Below are 19,616 nucleotides of genomic sequence, written 5' to 3'. Positions count from 1 at the left end.
TTATATTTTTTAAGTTGTTTTTCACATATTCTTCTTTCAACATTTTATTCTGCATCTTTTGCTGATAGTAAATATAATAATTACGGGCTGTGAATTGATTCGTTGTCGAAACAGTCGTATGTCTAAAAGTGAAATGCAGGGAGTGGATTAAATGGCCGCGCATTTTTCGCATAACCATATGCCATAACCGGGAATTGATTTGTTCGATACGCTACTTGCGTTGCTGCATTTCCCGCGTATCTCTGCCATATCTCTCGGCATCTCTCGAATACCGCGAGCGCGCGGTTTACGCAATATACAACCTTAATGTTGGATTTGAAAGTTGTCGAAGCCAAGCCTCCCCTTCGGCATCAATATCGACTAACAATAGTCGCGCGATCGAATATAATAGCATTCATTTGAGGATTTCGAAACGCGTACATTTCGATATCCATGATTTTTTTTTAATAATTACACTCTATAGGTGAAACTTGCGCGCCTTTAACTCTATTTAATTACAGTACATATGTTGTTGGCCTGAATAATTTTTTAATTGCGATAATTGTTCGTTTCCGATAAAGCATTGCATTCTCTTCGAATTCTCTCGATACCGATTGTTCAAAAATATTTTGCGAAATGTATATTGGCAGATTCTGGAATCTCGAAAAATTGATAAATTTAAAAATATAAAAGTATACGTTTGCCCCAAAAATATTCGATAAAACGTGAACCATTCGAGATTGTTGCATATGCAAAAAATATTTGATAAACATGAGTAAATTCGAGATTTTATGTATTGTGCGTTACATGTTTTTTTTTTAAACTTGCGTTACGCTGATTCTTCACATTTTTCCAACGCTAGTTAAATGAATTTTTGTACCTCAAACGTCAGCATATTTCAGGGTAAAAAGATTATTCCGAGTTTACAATCGTTATACAATAGTTCTAAAATAACATGAAGTATCTCATTAGGCAAGATGAGCATACTTTATTTGCTTTTTTTCATGGAATCTTTCATTTCTCGAAGAAATAAACCGTAAAAATCGGACAAATCCTTTTTTCATGGAATGCGTCTATCTTGCGTGCGACACCATGCATTTTCTCACATGAGATAAGGCAAGCTAGAAATATTTCTACGACAATTAAGAAGGCGCCGACCTACCCGACAGGATATTGCGTATCATTCGGGTCGTTGAATGAGAAACTTATATTGGATGATTCTAGCTCGCCACGAACTACAGCGTATTTTTTTGTTCAAATCGGAGTCGATTTCACTTGAGTGAAAATTTAGTTTTATTTTAATATCTTGATAACTCTTGAATTATAAAAGATATTTTATTGAAATAAATTTTGTTAAAAATTAAATATATAAAGAGAGATTTAAGTTCTGTTATTTAATTTTATCGCTGACAGACGTAGTGAAAAATGTTTATTTCTATAATTATTCACATACAAAATCAATCAATGTCTTGATATTTTTCTTGAAAAAAATCAATTTCAAAGAAGTTGAAACAAACATTCGTAAATGATATAAAGAGATGATTAATGTAAAGAGATTTTATATTCTTCGCCCACGCGGAAACATGTGCGAAATATTTTATCTATACTTCTGAGAAAGTTGACACATACATTTGTTTCCGTTAATTTCATTAATCTATTCTGTCATAGCATAATAATGTAATGTAATGTAATGAAATGAAAAGAAGAGATTTATGATCAAAATTATCCCAGACATTTTACATTCCTCGGCAGTAGAATGCAAAAATATTTTTTGTGAAATAAATCTATTTCTTATATTGGATATAAATTAATTTTACAAAGCTTTCAATTTACTCATGATATTTGTAGAATTGTATGTATTTATGGAAGATTTATAAATTATTAAAAGATAGGTCAACTAAACAAGCAAAACATTTTGGATGTTAAGTAATTTACAATAAAATTTCTAATGATTTTATTTTATACTTTATTATCTTTTTATATTTATTACATAATTTTTATTATTAGATTTATATTATTTTTTATATATTCTATATTATTAAATTACATATTCAAATTATATTATTCAAAACATTTTTATTATTAAATTTATTAAACTTGAAATATTACGTGCGTGCAGCTTTTCAACTTTAATAAAATTAATAACATCACTTTTTGAAAATATATATAATTTAATAATATATAATAAAAAGTAAAAATATAACAATAATGAATATTCAATAATAGTATAAAAATGAATGTATAAGAATAACAAATTATAACATAAAATAATAAAATATATAATAAATATATAAATAATAAATTACATGTCGATTTATATTTAATTAATATTTTAATATTTAATTTAATTTTAATATTTAATTAAAATTATTTTACAGGCCGGGTAGCAATAGCCGTGAGATATTTTGTCCTCCTTACTCTAAGGATTTCACGGAGAATTCACCCAAAAACGGGGTTCATGATATGGTCCACATGATCCCGGAAAGAGATACGGACAGCGTGGCACCGACACCGATTTCTCAACACCAACGTCACTCCCAACACCATCATCTCAGTTTACACGAGCTTCGTGCACTTCAGGTATATAGAAAAATTCCAGCCTACGATAAATCCACGTTAAAAAGCTTTATGAATGCTTATGCCTGATTTCTAATATTTCTCTGCTATTTTATTATATCAGGCATTTTTTTCTTATGCTCTCTATACGTGTAATAAGAAGAATTACTTGACGTACAAAAGTTAGAAAATGTCATTGTTCGCCATTAAAGATTACCAAATTTTTGCAGAGGCGACCGGAATGCACCGGTAACAGCTCCTCCGATGAGAACCGATCTTCCGGACATGCGAGCATGTCAGACACCGGCGGTCATACGAGCAGCAGCTCGCCGCCGCATCGTCACCACAAGACTCACAGTCCTCAGCAACTGAACGCCGTACCTGAGGACGACCGACTCTCAGCGTCGGTTACTCAGAGGAACGGCAAAAGATCCGGCCAGAATCGCAACCGGCATAGAGCTACTCCTGCCAAGGTTTCAACAAAGCTCTTATAAATATTAGTCGAAGACAACTGAAATTTTATCGATTCTTTCTCTGTTCCTTTTTTGTCTCCAAAAAAGAAGTTTAGAAAATCAATCAAATTCCAGTTAGAATTTATATAAAATGAAGATAGATGTTAAACTATTAGAAACATTGCATGAGAATAAATATTAATGTTTGATTGCATAAATGTGAATTATTTATTCTGATTAGCTGCAGGTACCATGGTCAGGTTCCGGTTTGGAGGACATAAAACTGGCGATTCAGCAGCTGACGATGCGTTCGCACAAGTCTTCGTCCACGTACTCGTCGCTGAGCGGTTCGGAGAGCTCAGAACCAGCAGTAAGGAGGCTGATGCGACACTCTAGTTTGGAGACGATCAACACCAACGTGACCAGCGCCGACGAGTTCGTCTGGGTGGACTCTCACAATCGTTTGGTGGAGTTACAGCAACTACCATGGACCCACCACGACGTGCTACGTGTGCTTCAGAATGGTCGTACGAGAGAGCACATGGAGCAAGTCTCGATGGAGACAATTCCGCGACTTTCCTATCTACTGCAACGCGCACTAGTCAGGATCGGTCGCGAGACTCAGAGACTGGCAAAGCCGATAGGTCTCTGCAGCAAGCACGAAGTGTACAGCGCCTTCAAAATCGTGCTCTGCCCGGCTCTAGCGGATTCCTGTACCAAGGTACGCTTGGAAATAACTGCAATTGTGTAAGAAAGAAGAATTGTAAAATAATAAATAATGTTATATTATGTTAATATTTTAATAATAATTTAATTGCGAAACGATCATTTAACTAGTCATCTGATATTTGACAGGCATGTCTTCGAGCCGCCGCGATGTTCGCTGTATCCGGCGATCAGCTGAAACAATCGAAGGCTTCTCGTTCAGGATTGCAACTACCTGTCGGGCGTTTTTTACGCTGGATGTCTGACGTGAAACTCGGTCGGATGATCCACGAGTACGCCGCAATATACCTTACGGCTGGAATTGAGAATCTTCTGGAGGAAATACTGTTACAATGCATGCCGACCGAGCCGCATACGACTCTTACAGCGACGATGCTGGAACACGCTATAGCTAACAGCGGCGACTTATGGGGCCTGTTGCAGCCGTACGCGCATCTCAATGCCGGTCGAACTGCATCAGGTTTGTTACCAGGATTTTTTGGTAAAGAAAGGAAGGTGCCATGTTCTATTACACGCGGATAAATTTATATGATTTTTAATTATCTTCCTCGGCAGATGTTCATTTTAAGTAAATTTTTAAATAAAACACTGATTGTTTTGATATAAAAATAAAAAAATATATAACAAATTTTACTTTGAAGATGTACGAATTTTGCTTAGAATATATAATATGTTATCTGTATCAATGAAAAATATTAAAATATGTCTTTTCGCAGGCGCCCTTGCGATGCCTCGTTGGGCGAGCGTAAGTTCCTTGAATTCATCATCATCGTCGCGTAGCGGACGAGACGCGGTTCAGTCGGCTTTGGAACCATCGTTGCTTACAACATGTGTAGGCTCGATGTCGGAATTGATGGATTTGATTTCCAAGGTAGCACAAGCGGGACATTGCCCTATACCGCTAACAACGAGAGCGTTACACGCCTTGTTTTATTACATGAGATGCTCACAGGTACAGGAGATTTTTATCTCGAGACTTAAAACGAATTTATCGCAGATTTATTTTTTGCGTCATTGATTTGATCCAAATTTATTGTTTAAGCTCGAGCATGGTGAACGTGGATCTGGAATACAAGAATTAGCGTATGAACGAGCTTATGTTGTGCTACCACCATTAGTGGAATGGTTACGAGTAGCTGCAGCACACTCGGAACATAGACATGGTCTTGTTGTAGACCAGGATGACATCAATCAAGCTGCTCGGTTGCTGTTGCCTGGTGTGGACTGTCCCGTCAGACCAATATGGTCAGTCAAAGCTTTTGATTAAAACAAAGTAGTTTTAAAGTAAAACAATTGACGATTTATTTAAATGTATAGATTTGTCGTAATTTTACAATTAGTTTTGTTGATTCTGTTTAACAACTTTATTAATATTTATATGGCATTGTGTGCAGTTCTGAGGAGATAGCGGTGTGCTCGAAGCGCGTCGACGATGCGGAATATGTTCGGTTGCTGACATTAGATATGGCCTTCAAGATGTTGATCAGCGGTCGAACGGATCTCATAACCCAGGCGATGCCGTTGCTACCCTCGACGAAAATCAATACGGTGAACGACGCTGGATTCACGGCTCTGATGTTAGCGTGTATCAACGGTGACGAATTAGCCGTGTCGGCTTTGCTGGACGCCGGAGCGGATGTAAATATCGAAAGTCCGCCGCCGGCGACGAATTCGTCGTTTAACACGCCTTCCAAGATGCCGCAAACTTCTTCCGGTACACCGAATGCTAGGAGTCCGATCAATCAATCGGTGATGATAACGCCGACTGGTAAAACGATGCCGAACGCGAATGGAACGTCTGCCAACAGCCCGGGTAATCCCAATGGAGTTGCCCCAGGATGCTATGCGCAAACCGCTTTCAACGCGGAAACGCAACATTGGACCGCTCTGACTTACGCGGCTCTGTTGGGTCATTGCAACGTAGCAAGGGTATTGCTCGAGAGAGGTGCCGCAGCAGAGGGTGGCGCAAAACTCAGCGAGGACAAATGCACGGTCACACCTCTGCAAGCAGCCACGGCATCAGGAAACAACGAGATGGTGGCTCTTCTCTTGGCACATGGTGCGCAACCATTCCTGTCCACTCTAATCAAGGATTCGTTCTCCTATTCGGGTTCCGTGCAACGTGGTTGTTACAGGTAACAAGTGCTACTTTAGTCTTAACAGTTCAATTGCGTTCATAAATTTCATTAAAATTTTTCGTTGAACATGAAAAATAATAGATTATTGTTTTGGGATATATCTATATTGAAAAGTTAAGATAAATATGTTAGATAATGCATTTATAAATTAATAGAAACTAGTCTTTAATTTTTATATTCTTGATAAATAGCGCAATATCGGTGGCAACGGCGCATGGCCAAAGAAGCTGTCTTCATCAACTATTGTCACATCCACTCAACTTCTCAGCCAAGCGTGGAGAAAAAGAGATATTATCTTTGGAAGAGATATTAGCGGAAGGTAATGCCGGCACTAATCCTCAACAGCAGATTGCTGAAGGGAGAGGAGCTCGCAGAGAAGGCAAAGAACCAGTGTTTAATAAAATACAAACAAAGGCGCTGCAGGAAGCAATGTACCATACCGCGGAAAGCAATCATTTAGGTAAGACAATATAATTCTTAATACAATATAATGTATTGAAAAAAGTTTTTACATATGTTTCATATTTTCATATAATTATATTTATCACGATTTAATAGATATCACCATGGAACTTCGTGGGCTAAAAGTAGGTTGGACACTGCATTGCTGGATGCACAGTCTTGCGACGGCTCACGAAATGCGATTAGATTCGGTTATCGATCAATTACTTCAAGACTTTCTTCAAGTCTGCCCGGATGATTATTCTACACAATTCGTGCAGGAATGTTTGCCGCTTTTATTCAATATCTTTAGATATAGTAAGGTATATAGGAGTTGCGTTTATATATTTATTGTCTGTATATTATACATTGATGCAATTATTCAAGATGTCACTTGTATTGTATTTTCGCAGAAGGAAGGTACGACACTGTTGCTCGCTGATATATTTTGTACATGTTATGGCTGGGAACCGATCAAGCCAATTAGAGATACCACTTTGTCGAGTGGATCGAGAATCGATCCGAAATTTGTAAATAATCCTGAATTAAGTGACGTACAATTTAGAGTTGAAGGTCGCGTTTTCTACGGTCATAAGATTGTATTAGTTACGTCTTCCCCAAGATTCAGAAATATGTTGAGCTCAAAATTATGCGAAGGCAATCCTCCTATTGTGCAGATCAACGACATAAGATATCACATATTCCAGGTACGCATTTATATTTCTTGTATAATAATTGTATTATTTTTCAGCATTGAAATTAAATGTCAATTGATGATAATTTAAGGGAGGAGGGGGGGGGCATACACTTAAAAGGATCAAAAAGATGCCTATTTTTATGAATTTTTCTTGCGGAAACTAATAACTTTATTCCAACAGGGTTTTAATCAATATCTTGCATGTATTTTACTGAATGTTGCATATAAAATTTTTAATTAAAAATAAAATAGCATTGATTTAAGCTTATCCACTGCTATAATATTTGCGATAACCATTATAATTAAATAAACTCAACAAATTCTTGAAATATGCTGATAAATTTCATCTTTGTCATCTTCCTTAAGATTTATATATACTGACTAATGAATATTTTATTAAAGACAAGAAAGTTGTTCTTAGAGATGTATTTCGATTTCAGATGGTCATGGAATTTCTTTACCACGGCGGTTGCGCTACTTTGGAAGTTAATCAAAGTGATGTCCTAGAATTAATGGCGGCAGCCAATTTCTTTCAACTCGATGGGTTGCTTAGATACTGTGAAGCACAGTGTTCCACAATGGTGGATCTTGACAATATCGTTTCTATGTATATTCACGCAAAGGTATATTTTTATAACAACCTATATAGCTGTAGAGAAACTAAGAATCATGCATGGTACTATTGTTTAACGGATTATTTCAAAATTGCAGGTGTATAATGCAGCACAGCTTTTGGAATACTGTCAAGGATTCTTATTACAAAATATGATGGCCCTCCTGACGTACGATGATTCAGTCAAGCGTTTGTTATTCGCGAAAAAGTTACCGAATCACGATGTTCTTGCGGGCCTGTTACTCACTCTGCAATCGCGGATAAAAGTCAGGCGATCTCAACAACAAAACAAGATAAAAGCTTAAATTGCTTCTGCAGTATACAATTGGAAATGAGTAAGTATATAATTGTATGTTGAAAATGAGTATAAAATGACTGCGCAGTTTAAATCTTTCAACTTCCAGTTGCGAAAGTTATGTCAAAGTAGAAAGAACTTTACGTGATTTGTATGTTTTAGAAGATTCCAAGATATAATCTTAAGTATAACTGACAAAATTAAATATTATCACATTCCAAAAGAACATATATAAAAAGTCTCGTTGCGACAATTTGAACATAATTTTGAATTGTTAGACGAACAAATTTTTATATGTACATTGTATATTAAAATATCAACATCATATATGTGCTATGTTACAAGTAATAAGGATAATTAGTTTATGTGAAAATCACTGCCGTTTACGACATATTCTTGTAAATGTAAATAAGCTAGTATAAAAACTTGGACATTTTTATATGTCTCTTTCCATACATTTATCATAAAAATCGAGTTTTATCTGATTGAACAAACTTTCTAGCGACAGAAGGTCCGACCATTATATAGTATGTATATATTTATATATTTTATATGCAATAATTTTTTATACTATGTACAAGTCATATATATATATGTAACAAGAATTTCGTTACTAGATATAGTAAGTGAACTTTTCTATTAACAGCCTTAAAATTCAATAAAATCCGATATTTCTAATTCTGTACGTGTATAGTATATTTTAGTTAGATATACTCTTATATTTCTCAATGCAATTCCATGTTATAATTATATAACATATATATAGGATATAAAAAAATTTTTATTTGCAAAAAAAAAACAAAACAATTTAATGCTTAATATTAATTTAGCACATACAAATCAACAATGGCATAATAAAGCTATTATATACTTGACATTAGCTCAAGTATCATTGTTATCAATGTTATAGCACTATTTATTTAAAGAATATTAATGATTAATTATATATAATTATATACAATAGTCAGAGTATAATCTTAATTATATTATATGTTGGATTTTTAAGGATCCGGAATGCCTAATATTCATATCAGAATCGAATAATTGTAGAAAAGTGGTTGTCTCAATCGAGTTAATTTTTCTCTCTTATATCTATCAACATCTATACAATCAGAAATATCGCTTTATAGGCGGTATCACTTTAACGATATAATTATAAACGATATCATTTTGATTAATTTAATCAAGCGCGGTGATATTTCAAATCTTGAAGAAAACTTTTGAGATACATATACATGTTATTATTTTGTATATATTTGTTTATATTGCAATATTGTCTACGAAATTAATCCATGATATTATTTTAGAAGAAAATTATTATATTGAGAATTATATTGATGAAATTAATATACAAGTTAATTATTATCGAAACTATTGAAGTAATTTTCAATAACATTTCATGGAATTAGATTTATTAAACAGAATTTATAGCGATAAAAGTACAAGCTTAAGAAAATATATAATTGAAATAAAATGCAACTGGAAAAATCAAATAGCATATGAATTAATATGTAGATTTTATGCAGTCGGTTAATACAATTTCATTAAAAGAATTTATCCTTTTCATTAAACGAGTTAAAGAATTTATTCACAAATAATTGTCAACTCCTAATTTTTATCCATCTAATAACATGTTTAATTTAGACTGTAATATTGTTAAACCATTACAGATAGTAATAATATGCAAATAGTAATGAAGAAGATCAAAAATTGTTTTGATCAGTACTTCAAGAATAATCATAAAATGCATAAAAATCTTTTATACAAATATAATGAGAATGTATATGTATGTGCAAAGTTTTGTATTAATTTACTTATTAGTTATATGTACGCGCTATTAAATATCATTTTGTGTTGCAATGAGAATAAACATTTCATTTGCGCAATAACTTGATGTTTACACATAAAAACTGAAATTTTCTACCTATTTATAAATCTGTTAACAATTAATTTCACAGAACTTAATTCTTTTACATAATATTTTAAATATAGATATAGTTTACTAAAGAAACGAATCAGTCAAGTTGATATATAGTATCAACAATATACCCCATACAATTTCAAGCTATAAAAAGATATTAACAAATTTCTATAAATTTTATTATTGACATACACACACACACACACACGCACACACACACACGCACACACACACACGCACACACACACACACACACACACACACACATATATATATATATATACATATATATATATATATATATGTATCACTATTACATATTTTAAGGTAATTGAAGCATACAACATGAGAAAAGTTTTCTCGGCAAGCTCTCTGTCAATACTATGACATATAGAATCTGTTAGAATTATAAAATTTTTATTATTTAAATTTTTAATTCAAATATAAATAATTCTATAATTTTATTAAAAATTTTAATTTAAACATAAAAACTTGAAATTAATATTAATATAAAAATATATGAGATATTATAAAATATAAAACAATGATGCAATTTAAGATAAAGATATCATGAGTTCTTTTGTCAATACGCTCCAATAATTTATTCAATAATTGTACGTTTATAAGTGCAAGAATAGAATTTTAAAAAAACCCATAAAAATTCATACTTTACATGTGAAATTATTAAATATTGTTTTATAAAATTTAAAAATGTCTGACATATCTCTCCAAAAATATAAGAGGTATTATTATTGGTAATAAAGCAGATGTTTGTATTCATAAGCAAATATAAAATAAGTCTCTATACTCTCATTTACATTTCCAATGTATGGAAATAGAAAAATCAAGATGAATGAAACATGATTTTAAACACATTACTTTGACTTTAATCAACTTGATGAAACACAGATTGAGACAACCCTTTCCATTTATCGTTAAAATTCGCACAAAGGCTAGGGGCGCTAACTTAATTTAATGACTAGAATAACAGTTAATACAATGACAACTATAACCGCAAGAAACAACAAGATGTAAACTTTCCGACGAAATTTACTTTGGTAATTACTTCCCTTCACAAGTTCCTGCGCTCCTAACTCCACATCGCTGTGTATATTCTCTATATGGTTGTCGATCGTATCTACAAGAAAGTCATTTGCTTATCAATCAAGTGTTATATATTTTATAACAAGCAAATGTCAACAGATTTATTTTAGATTTTTCCATAACTCTTCACATTGTAAGAAAGTTTAAAAGAGTACCATTTATAAAACCATATTTTAAAATACTAAAAAGATACCTACCGATAGTATCACCTTGTTGATGCACCAATGCTGCAAGTTCACGCATAATTTGATTCACATCTAGAATATCCCCCTCAATTCGTTTAATCCTATCTTCTCTTTCCAACAGCAGTCCTTGTTGAAACTCGAGTGTTCTAGGCATGCCATGATACATAATGATTGTTATTTTTACTAATTATTGCTCAATATTGTTCTGCAAGATGCATTGAAACTAACTTACCATACACATAAGAGTGTATTTTATAATTATTTCTCTATATAAAAAATATATGTGATAATTAAGTTTTTTGTACTGAAATTTTAAATTCAGTCTATCTTGTCAGATATCTAAAATATCTACGATTTCTATATTTCTTTATTGCTTCATCCAGAAAATCTTACATTCCCCATTAACGGATACAATTACGATAGCTTCTATGTTCATAGCATTGTGCAATATGCGACCAATGGAAACCATCGCTTTTGTTCCAACTAAGTAAATGGGTAAGATTTTCTGCATTAATTATAAGTGTAGAAATATCGTTTTGCGCTAAAATGCAAAAATGTCAAAATTTTCGAACCTTTGTGTAGCCTTATGTTCTTGTTCTTGTACTTGAAGTAGCCGTTGTGTCTCTTCAGCATCTTCCCCATCCATTGAATTTTCTATATTAGTTATAGCTAAAATATGTTTCTTCATCTTCTCTGCAATTGACTGCAAAACATTTACTATTAATTTAAGGTCAAATAAAATAGATATTTTATAGAACTATGTATCATTTATATTTTACTCCAAGTTTTTATATCAGGAACGTATCTCTTGCCTTTTGCATATCGGAATATCTTTGTAATGCATCTTTAAAATCTGTTGTGAGTTTCTCAATTTGTAATTTTTGCTGTTTATCTCCACGCCTCATCAATACTGTTAATCTTGCTATATCCTTGCTTGTCTGTGTGACCACCTGATTGGTACTTAATTGTGTTACATGTCTGAAAAAATTATTTTTTATATATGTATATATTCAGTATTATAATTTAATGAATAAATATTACAATTTATGATTAATCATATATATGATTTCTTCTACTTACACTTTGTCTCTTAAGCCTTGATTATCTTTACTGGTTCCGATGTTTTTATAAGCTCTTTCCAAAGTTTTCCAACTTGTGTTAATTGTATATATGTTAGTGGTAATATTTTCACTGAGACTATAAAGTTCAGTAGGACTAAATCCTATTTCAGGTACATCCATCCGTTGATCCGTAGATCCATAGTTTTGCGAACGTTGAGCCATTCTGAAAAGAAAATCCTGCTTAAGTTTTGTGTTAACAATCTCATGTAAATATAGGAATCTACATCAGTACAAATTTATAAGTTGTTCTTTTCACATTTATCAATATTTAGGACATGTGAAAGCATTTTTTGCTTGTCTATTATTAAGATATTGTATAAAATATGAGAAAATATATATGAGAAATTAAAATATGAGAAAAAGAAAACAATAAGACCAGGATTTAAGAAAAACTATACAACTTACATAGTTTTTTATGCAATAATAAATATTTTTTGTAATATATTGTTATGATGACCTTCTTATATGCTTCTTGTATACGTATACAGAAAAATGACATCAGTCATATAAATAATTAATACGATAAAATGCGATTATATGTAATGAATACAAATTACTTTGATATCACCTTTTGATATCAGATACTTTGACAGCCATTACTTATGTTTATTATATAAAAATGCGAAATGACACACGTCAAGTTTTGCTCATTTTATTTATATACTCTCAAACAAGGTCCAATGTTATACAAACTTGTTAACGTATTTTTGTATATGTTTACACAGCAATTATTTTAGACGATCGAAAATGTTGGAAATTATCCTCGATTAATCTACATTCGTTTCTTACACAAAGCGAGACATCTTAAATGCTTCCGAGCATCGCGAGGACATTATTAAAAAAAACTATGATCGCGGGGATCTTCGTGCAATGACATGTACGAGAGATTTAACAGTAAACTCGAGCTCTAATTCCGTATGACAAATGCTTAATTGAAGGAGGGGTTAAATTAGGGGATACGAGAGGATCGCGAATGTCACCTCGCGAGGTGTCCCGAGCCACTAACCTGAGTAACGTCCTTTATCATAAATGTCCTTAAACGTATAAATATAAATCGTCTCGTGAAATTACATTTAAATACCAGCAGGACAATGGTCGTTCTCCCGTGCGCGAATTGGCTCTAAAACTGACAGTTGCCCAAACGTTCTAAGAAACCGGCGGCGTGACAGCAGACCCTTTGTACTCCCATCCGTGTACCTGGAAAGAGATCTAATTTACCGACGTGTTATATTTTATATTACATCTTTTTTATCACCCCAATTCGAGGCGCGATCGAAATTTACGGAGAACGACGCGACCTGTCAAAGTCGATTTTCGGATTTTTCATTCGCGCCTCTCCGCTATTCGTATTTTATTATATCCTCGACGATTCTCATGTATGGAAATTACCTCGCATTACCGAAGTCAAGTAGTCGTCTATAAACGTACCTTTAATCGTATTTGGAATCGGTGAGTCGCGAGAAAAATTTAGACGATTTGATCAGATCAATTATTTGATCGCGAATTTATTTAAAATCGCGCGCGAAAAAGGTCGAAAATAAATTTGCTCTTTCTCGCCTCCTTCCCGCGGAGCCGCACTTCCGGGACGAGTTTTTCGCTAACTCATGTGGAAATGTCTAGTCTCCCGTCCAACGTCTCGTCGACAGTCGGAGTCAAGAGAGCGTCCGAGGGACGGACGAGTTTCGGCGATCGTCGATCGAATCCGCGCGAATCGGGCGGCTAAGTGACATTTCGATATTTCTCTCTCTCTCTCTCGGTTCGCGCGCTCCCGCGCTCGGGACTCGGGACTCCGCGTCAGTCGCGCGACAGACGTGAAGTTGACCGGAGCGGTGGCTCTCTCCCTCCGCGGAAGTTGCCGAGTGCGACCGACAGATTGCGAAAGCCTTCAGAAACAACAACGTCGGCCGTAAGTAAACGCTATTGTGCATCTCTCCTGGCTTTGCGCGACGATTTAACGGGCACGGCGCGGCGTGGGTGCGGCGAAAACGCGCGCGGAACGCGGCCGCGGAAAAGGAATCCACGCGGAGAAGGCGAGATCCGCGGGCCTCCCGTCCTCTCTCTCTCTCGAGCGAGAGTCTCCGCGCGAACACGGGTAGGTCGTGCGTCATGTCGGGTGTGTGTGAAGGAAGAAGCATCATCGTATCTCTCTCTCTGTCTCTCTTTTGGGAGCCTCCGCCCGCTCGCGTTTTCTCTTTCATTTCTCCGAAAATGCGAGAGACTTCGCGGGCGGCTCTCGATTTTCCGCGAGAAAATTCCGCCTCGCCGTAGCCCACGCAGCTCCCACGTTTTGACACTTTAACCAGCCGCGGTGCGCGATCGTCCGGAAGGGAGGTGGGGGAGGGGAGTGTAGTTGGAGACTGTCGGGACGACACGCGTGTGAGAAAAGTTGCGGAAAGAAACGCGAGCGAGGAAAAGCACCGAGGATATTCGCGGGTGATTCTAATATTTTTTTTTCCTCATAAATTTTCCACGATGCCCCGCGAAGAGGGGGGGGGAAGGAAGCGCCCCTCCCCACCCCCTCCGCGGGTGCACGCGTGCCCTCCTGGCTTCGACGAATTCCGGAATTAGTACGTGCCTTCGACGCTACACGCTTCTTCTCGGAGACGTTCGTTTCTACGAACGCGTGTCATCCTCTGGTGCTGCGTTTTTTCCTCGGTTTTTCCGCTCGAAAGTTTGTTCTTTTTTTTTTTTTTTTTTTTTTTTTTTCGTGTTTTTTTTCTAGGATTCGAGTGTGAACGAAAACGTGCTCCCGAGCACGCGTGTTTCTTCACGACAGTCTCCACTTCCTTCCGGTCGTCGCGTTCCTCGGTACGTCTCGACTCCAGAATGCTGACCCCGAGTTTTGCTACAATGCGTGCTCCAATATTGATAAATAATAAGAATCGAGTGTTTCTCCTAAGCAAGCCGGTGATTTTTCCGCGGAAATTCTATTCCCGTTTGAATTTGAATAATATCAAAATCACGTGAAAATATACGTACGACGACAAATTGTGTGCGATAACACTTGCGAAATATTGCAACAGTCCGATAATAATAATAATAATAATAATAATAATGTATAGTCGCACGCATACATACATCTCCAGTCAGTATTCTAGGGTCAATTCGCTTTGCAAATCGTAGAATTAATTAGTGAAGCTGCCGTAGAAGCTAGTCACCATAATTTAAAATAATCTGGATAATTCTAGTGCATAGCGTACATATCGTAATTTATCAACCGCGTCGTTATCAGAGATTTGACAGTGCACACATTACATTATTCTCTCTTATCTCGCTCCGATCATCTCGAGAGGCAAAGGGGTTAAGGCTCGGAACATGGCGAGCGTCCCCCTCTTTTTCTCTTTCTCTCTCTCTCTCTCTCTTTCGCCATTGCGCGTCCTCTCCTTTCGCGGCTCATTCCGGAAATTCCGCCTCGTTCTCGGAAATGCGACGTGTCGAACGGAACAATATAATATTATATAGATGTAGGAAAGAGAGAGAGAGAGCACGCGTGTGGCCTGTCATGTCGGCGATCGATGCTGCTCGAGCACATGCATACACACGACCGACTTCGAGGCAGGCACCCAGGCCTTGTGTGCACTCTTGCTTGTGTCACGTTTCCCGACGAGAGACGCTTTCATCGACAGGCGATTTTATATTGGCTCCTCTCGAGAGTCTTTCTCTCTCGCTCGCTCGCTCGCGTATATTCTCTAAATATTTTATACGGGATGTATATAAAAAGATTATATTCTCTCTCTCTCTTTCTCTAGAGCACGCATATGCGCTCGGGAATACGATACAAGCACTCTATATACTCGCTCGTGCTTCCACTAGCGATCATTAATCGGCGAGGCGCGCTCGGGCTATTTTTAAGATTGATACCACCCTTCGCGTTCGTGGATCTAATCGAAATATCTATAGATGTCAATATTTTCATGTTATCCGAATCCGTATGATTAACGAAAAATTATATCATTCTCGATTTATTTTTTTCAATAAAAAATTCAGTCTGAATTTCTGTTTGATATAGAACTGTCGGTTTCATTAATAGATAAAAAAATTTGAATTTTTTACGCGACAATCTTTTGGAGATTTTACAAGGAATCGGGTGAATATTCGAGCGAAGAATTCAAAGAATGTCGACGATCAATAATTTTCATGTTCTCCGAATCCGTATGATTAACGAAAAATTATATCATTCTCGACTTATTTTTTGCAATAAAAAATTCAGTTTAAATTTCTGTTTGATATAGAACTATCGGTTTCATTAATAGATAAAAAAATTTGAATTTTTTACGCGACAATCTTTTGGAGATTTTACAAGGAATCGGGTGAATATTCGAGCGAAGAATTCAAAGAATGTCGACGATCAATAATTTTCATGTTCTCCGAATCCGTATGATTAACGAAAAATTATATCATTCTCGACTTATTTTTTGCAATAAAAAATTCAGTTTAAATTTCTGTTTGATATAGAACTATCGGTTTCATTAATAGATAAAAAATTAGAATTTTTTACGCGACGTTTTCTTGGAGATTTCACAAGGAATCGGGTGAATATTCGAGCGAAGAATTCAAAGAATGTCGACGATCAATAATTTTCATGTTCTCCGAATCCGTATGATTAACGAAAAATTATATCATTCTCGACTTATTTTTTGCAATAAAAAATTCAGTTTAAATTTCTGTTTGATATAGAACTATCGGTTTCATTAATAGATAAAAAATTAGAATTTTTTACGCGACGTTTTCTTGGAGATTTCACAAGGAATCGGGTGAATATTCGAGCGAAGAATTCAAAGAATGTCGACGATCAATAATTTTCATGTTCTCCGAATCCGTATGATTAACGAAAAATTATATCATTCTCGACTTATTTTTTGCAATAAAAAATTCAGTTTAAATTTCTGTTTGATATAGAACTATCGGTTTCATTAATAGATAAAAAATTAGAATTTTTTACGCGACGTTTTCTTGGAGATTTCACAAGGAATCGGGTGAATATTCGAGCGAAGAATTCAAAGAATGTCGACGATCAATAATTTTCATGTTCTCCGAATCCGTATGATTAACGAAAAATTACATCTTTCTCGATTCATTTTTTTTCAATAAAATAATCCAGTTTGAATTTCTGTTTGATATAGAACTGTCGGTTTCATTAATAGATAAAAAAAATTTGAATTTTTTACGCGACAATCTTTTGGAGATTTTACAAGAAATCGGGTGAATATTCGAGCGAAGAATTCAAAGAATGCCGACGATCAATAATTTTCATTTTCTCCGAATCCGTATGATTAACGAAAAATTATATCATTCTTGATTTATTTTTTTTTTCAATAAAAAAAATCCGGTTTGAATTTCTGTTTGATGTAAAACTGTCGATTTCATTAATAGATAAAAAAAATTATAATTTGTTCCGCGACGATCTCTTGGAGATTTCATAGGGAATCGGGTGAATATTCGAACGGAGAATTCGAAGAATGCCGACGAAACATCTGGTTGAAAAACCCGTTCCTGTTTCATCTCGACGCGCCTCGCCCTTGCGATTGTACGGTCGTCTCTCTTTTTTTCTCTTGTAGCGAAGTGCATCGCTATATACATGTATACATGCACCTTTAAACTGTGCAACAGCGACGCATATATATATATATATATATATATATATATATATATATATATATATATATGGGGAGAGAGAGAGAGAGAGAAAGAGACTGCAGCTCTCTGATCGGAGCCCCTTTGTTGCAGCGAGACTTGAAAACGTTTATCATACTATGAATAGACGCGTTGATTTTCTTTCAACTGCGAGTCTAACGTTTGCGTTAATGCGCATCAATGAATATATACGCGATTCTGAATTTTCGCGCCACTCGGTCTCTACTCCGAATTACTTTCTACCCGCGAGAAAGAAGAGCGAGTGAATCTGGATTTATTCTAGGCTCACACGCGGAGAGAATTTTCTCGTAGAATTTAATTCCCTCAAAAATTGTCCCAAGTGTCAAACTGACGTCAGTAGGCTACCTGGAATGGTTATCGTGGGACAATATGGTATTGGAAGAATTTGATAAGAGATTCTCTGACTAATATTTACCACAATACTACGATAAAAAAAACATTAATATGTCTATAGTAAATTTCTCTTAGAATTCAATTCCCCCGAAAATCGTCCCAAGTATCAAACTGACGTCATTTTGAAAAAATTCTAATGACATCATTCGACGTTAAAATGACCTATGTTTTGCTATCTGGGATGATAATCGTGGGACAACATGGTATTGGAAGAATTTTATAAAAGATTCTCTGATTAATATTTACCATGATAAAAAATATTAATATGTACATAGTAAATTTTTATATTTTTAAATTTTACTATGCACACAGTAAAATTAATCAAACATATTTTGCATTTTATTGTAGATATTAATTTTTCTATGTCCCAGAATTACCATGATTTTCACGATAAATTCTAAGAGAAAATTCTCTCTGTGTACTCTTCTTTGTCTCTCTCTGTCATCTGACTTTTGAGTCGTTCGATAAGAGGATCTTCACAGAAGATCTCCTCTCCCACCTTTTTTAATGGCACATTCGTCGTAAATCTATTTATAGCAAGCGTAGATTTTCTTGTAATCGTTTCATTGGTTATATGACTTTCGTAGAATTTAATCGATGTTCTTCGAAGTAATAAAATGTCCTTTCTATTGATTCATTTCGTTTGTCCTCCGGCGAGTTTGCTGAATTATCAGATTTGATTCGGGGTGAATATATGTCATCGAGTTGTGAAATCGGACATGAAACTCATCCGAAATTCTTTGAACTCAAAATTTGAACTCTTCTTGTACTCGATTACCTATACAATAACAGGTATCTTGCAGAGACTTCTTTGTCGAGTTTAAAGATGCTGTTACAGTATTATGACTAATATATTTAGATGAGTCAACTTACGTGAATTATTTTATGGCGCGAGATAAAGATATTTATCGATGTTATCGCGGTCTTTTTTCTGTCTCTCCATCAGCTATTTGCTTAATTTTGCATTTGAATGATAAAGACACAAAGTAGCATACATTTGAAAAATATATTTTATATTTTTTTAAAAGACAAATATTGGATCAAAACCTGCTTCCACATGCATTTGTTTATTTTATTTTTTATTTATACAAGTATATATTTTTTGTTTGCTGTTATTAAAATTCTATTGTTATTAGGATTTTATTTTAAAAAATCATGGAATAATTTATTGTATTTGTAGTATATTTATTGTATTTCTTATTTAGATAAATATTTTTGTTTACTGTTGTAAAATTTTATTGTTATTACATTCTGAGCTCGCGTGTCCGCAGAAAAGTCGTAAAATCCACTCTATTGCAGTCTCTATATTGTATAATATTACGCTGAATGTCATAAATATT

At 34.8% G+C, this 19,616-nt stretch overlaps 2 protein-coding genes across 8 annotated transcripts in view; one reads left to right on the top strand and one right to left on the bottom strand.

Annotated features, from left to right (window-relative positions):
• The window catches only part of LOC114939687 (ankyrin repeat and BTB/POZ domain-containing protein 2), a 29,325-nt gene extending 20,204 nt beyond the window's left edge, over nucleotides 1-9,121 (top strand). For 3 of the 5 annotated variants that reach the window (XM_085483644.1, XM_085483645.1, XM_029314079.2), the window contains 12 exons: nucleotides 2,358-2,559; nucleotides 2,766-3,008; nucleotides 3,229-3,708; nucleotides 3,843-4,173; nucleotides 4,430-4,665; nucleotides 4,756-4,958; nucleotides 5,108-5,848; nucleotides 6,043-6,311; nucleotides 6,410-6,615; nucleotides 6,706-6,999; nucleotides 7,430-7,612; nucleotides 7,701-9,121. In XM_085483644.1, coding sequence (XP_085339770.1) covers nucleotides 2,358-2,559; nucleotides 2,766-3,008; nucleotides 3,229-3,708; nucleotides 3,843-4,173; nucleotides 4,430-4,665; nucleotides 4,756-4,958; nucleotides 5,108-5,848; nucleotides 6,043-6,311; nucleotides 6,410-6,615; nucleotides 6,706-6,999; nucleotides 7,430-7,612; nucleotides 7,701-7,907 — 3,595 coding nt within the window. In that variant the 3' untranslated portion in view covers nucleotides 7,908-9,121. The remainder of the gene's footprint in view (nucleotides 1-2,357; nucleotides 2,560-2,765; nucleotides 3,009-3,228; nucleotides 3,709-3,842; nucleotides 4,174-4,429; nucleotides 4,666-4,755; nucleotides 4,959-5,107; nucleotides 5,849-6,042; nucleotides 6,312-6,409; nucleotides 6,616-6,705; nucleotides 7,000-7,429; nucleotides 7,613-7,700) is intronic. The other 2 variants (XM_029314080.2, XM_029314081.2) reach the window with 2 other exon arrangements.
• Nucleotides 6,307-13,406, bottom strand: Syx13 (syntaxin 13). Of its 3 annotated transcripts, none has more exons than XM_029314104.2 (6): nucleotides 13,235-13,406; nucleotides 12,188-12,391; nucleotides 11,920-12,085; nucleotides 11,680-11,810; nucleotides 11,120-11,253; nucleotides 6,307-10,956 (listed from the first exon to the last, which is right to left on the bottom strand). In XM_029314104.2, the coding sequence occupies exons 2-6, from the start codon at nucleotides 12,388-12,390 to the stop codon at nucleotides 10,781-10,783; spliced, it is 810 nt and encodes a 269-aa protein (XP_029169937.1). In that variant the 5' UTR covers nucleotide 12,391; nucleotides 13,235-13,406; the 3' UTR covers nucleotides 6,307-10,780. The 3 variants fall into 3 exon arrangements, with proteins under 3 accessions (XP_029169937.1, XP_029169938.1, XP_029169939.1); XM_029314105.2 differs by having other exon boundaries at nucleotides 13,300-13,406; XM_029314106.2 differs by lacking the exon at nucleotides 13,235-13,406 and adding an exon at nucleotides 12,634-13,218.
• Nucleotides 13,407-19,616: the final 6,210 nt, after the last annotated feature.

The sequence above is a fragment of the Nylanderia fulva genome, unplaced genomic scaffold, assembly GCF_048542155.1.
Source record: "Nylanderia fulva isolate GAGA-0341 unplaced genomic scaffold, ASM4854215v1 Scaffold26, whole genome shotgun sequence".
Classification (NCBI taxonomy): Eukaryota; Metazoa; Arthropoda; class Insecta; order Hymenoptera; family Formicidae; genus Nylanderia; species Nylanderia fulva.
This window is presented reverse-complemented; position numbering and strand designations above follow the sequence as displayed.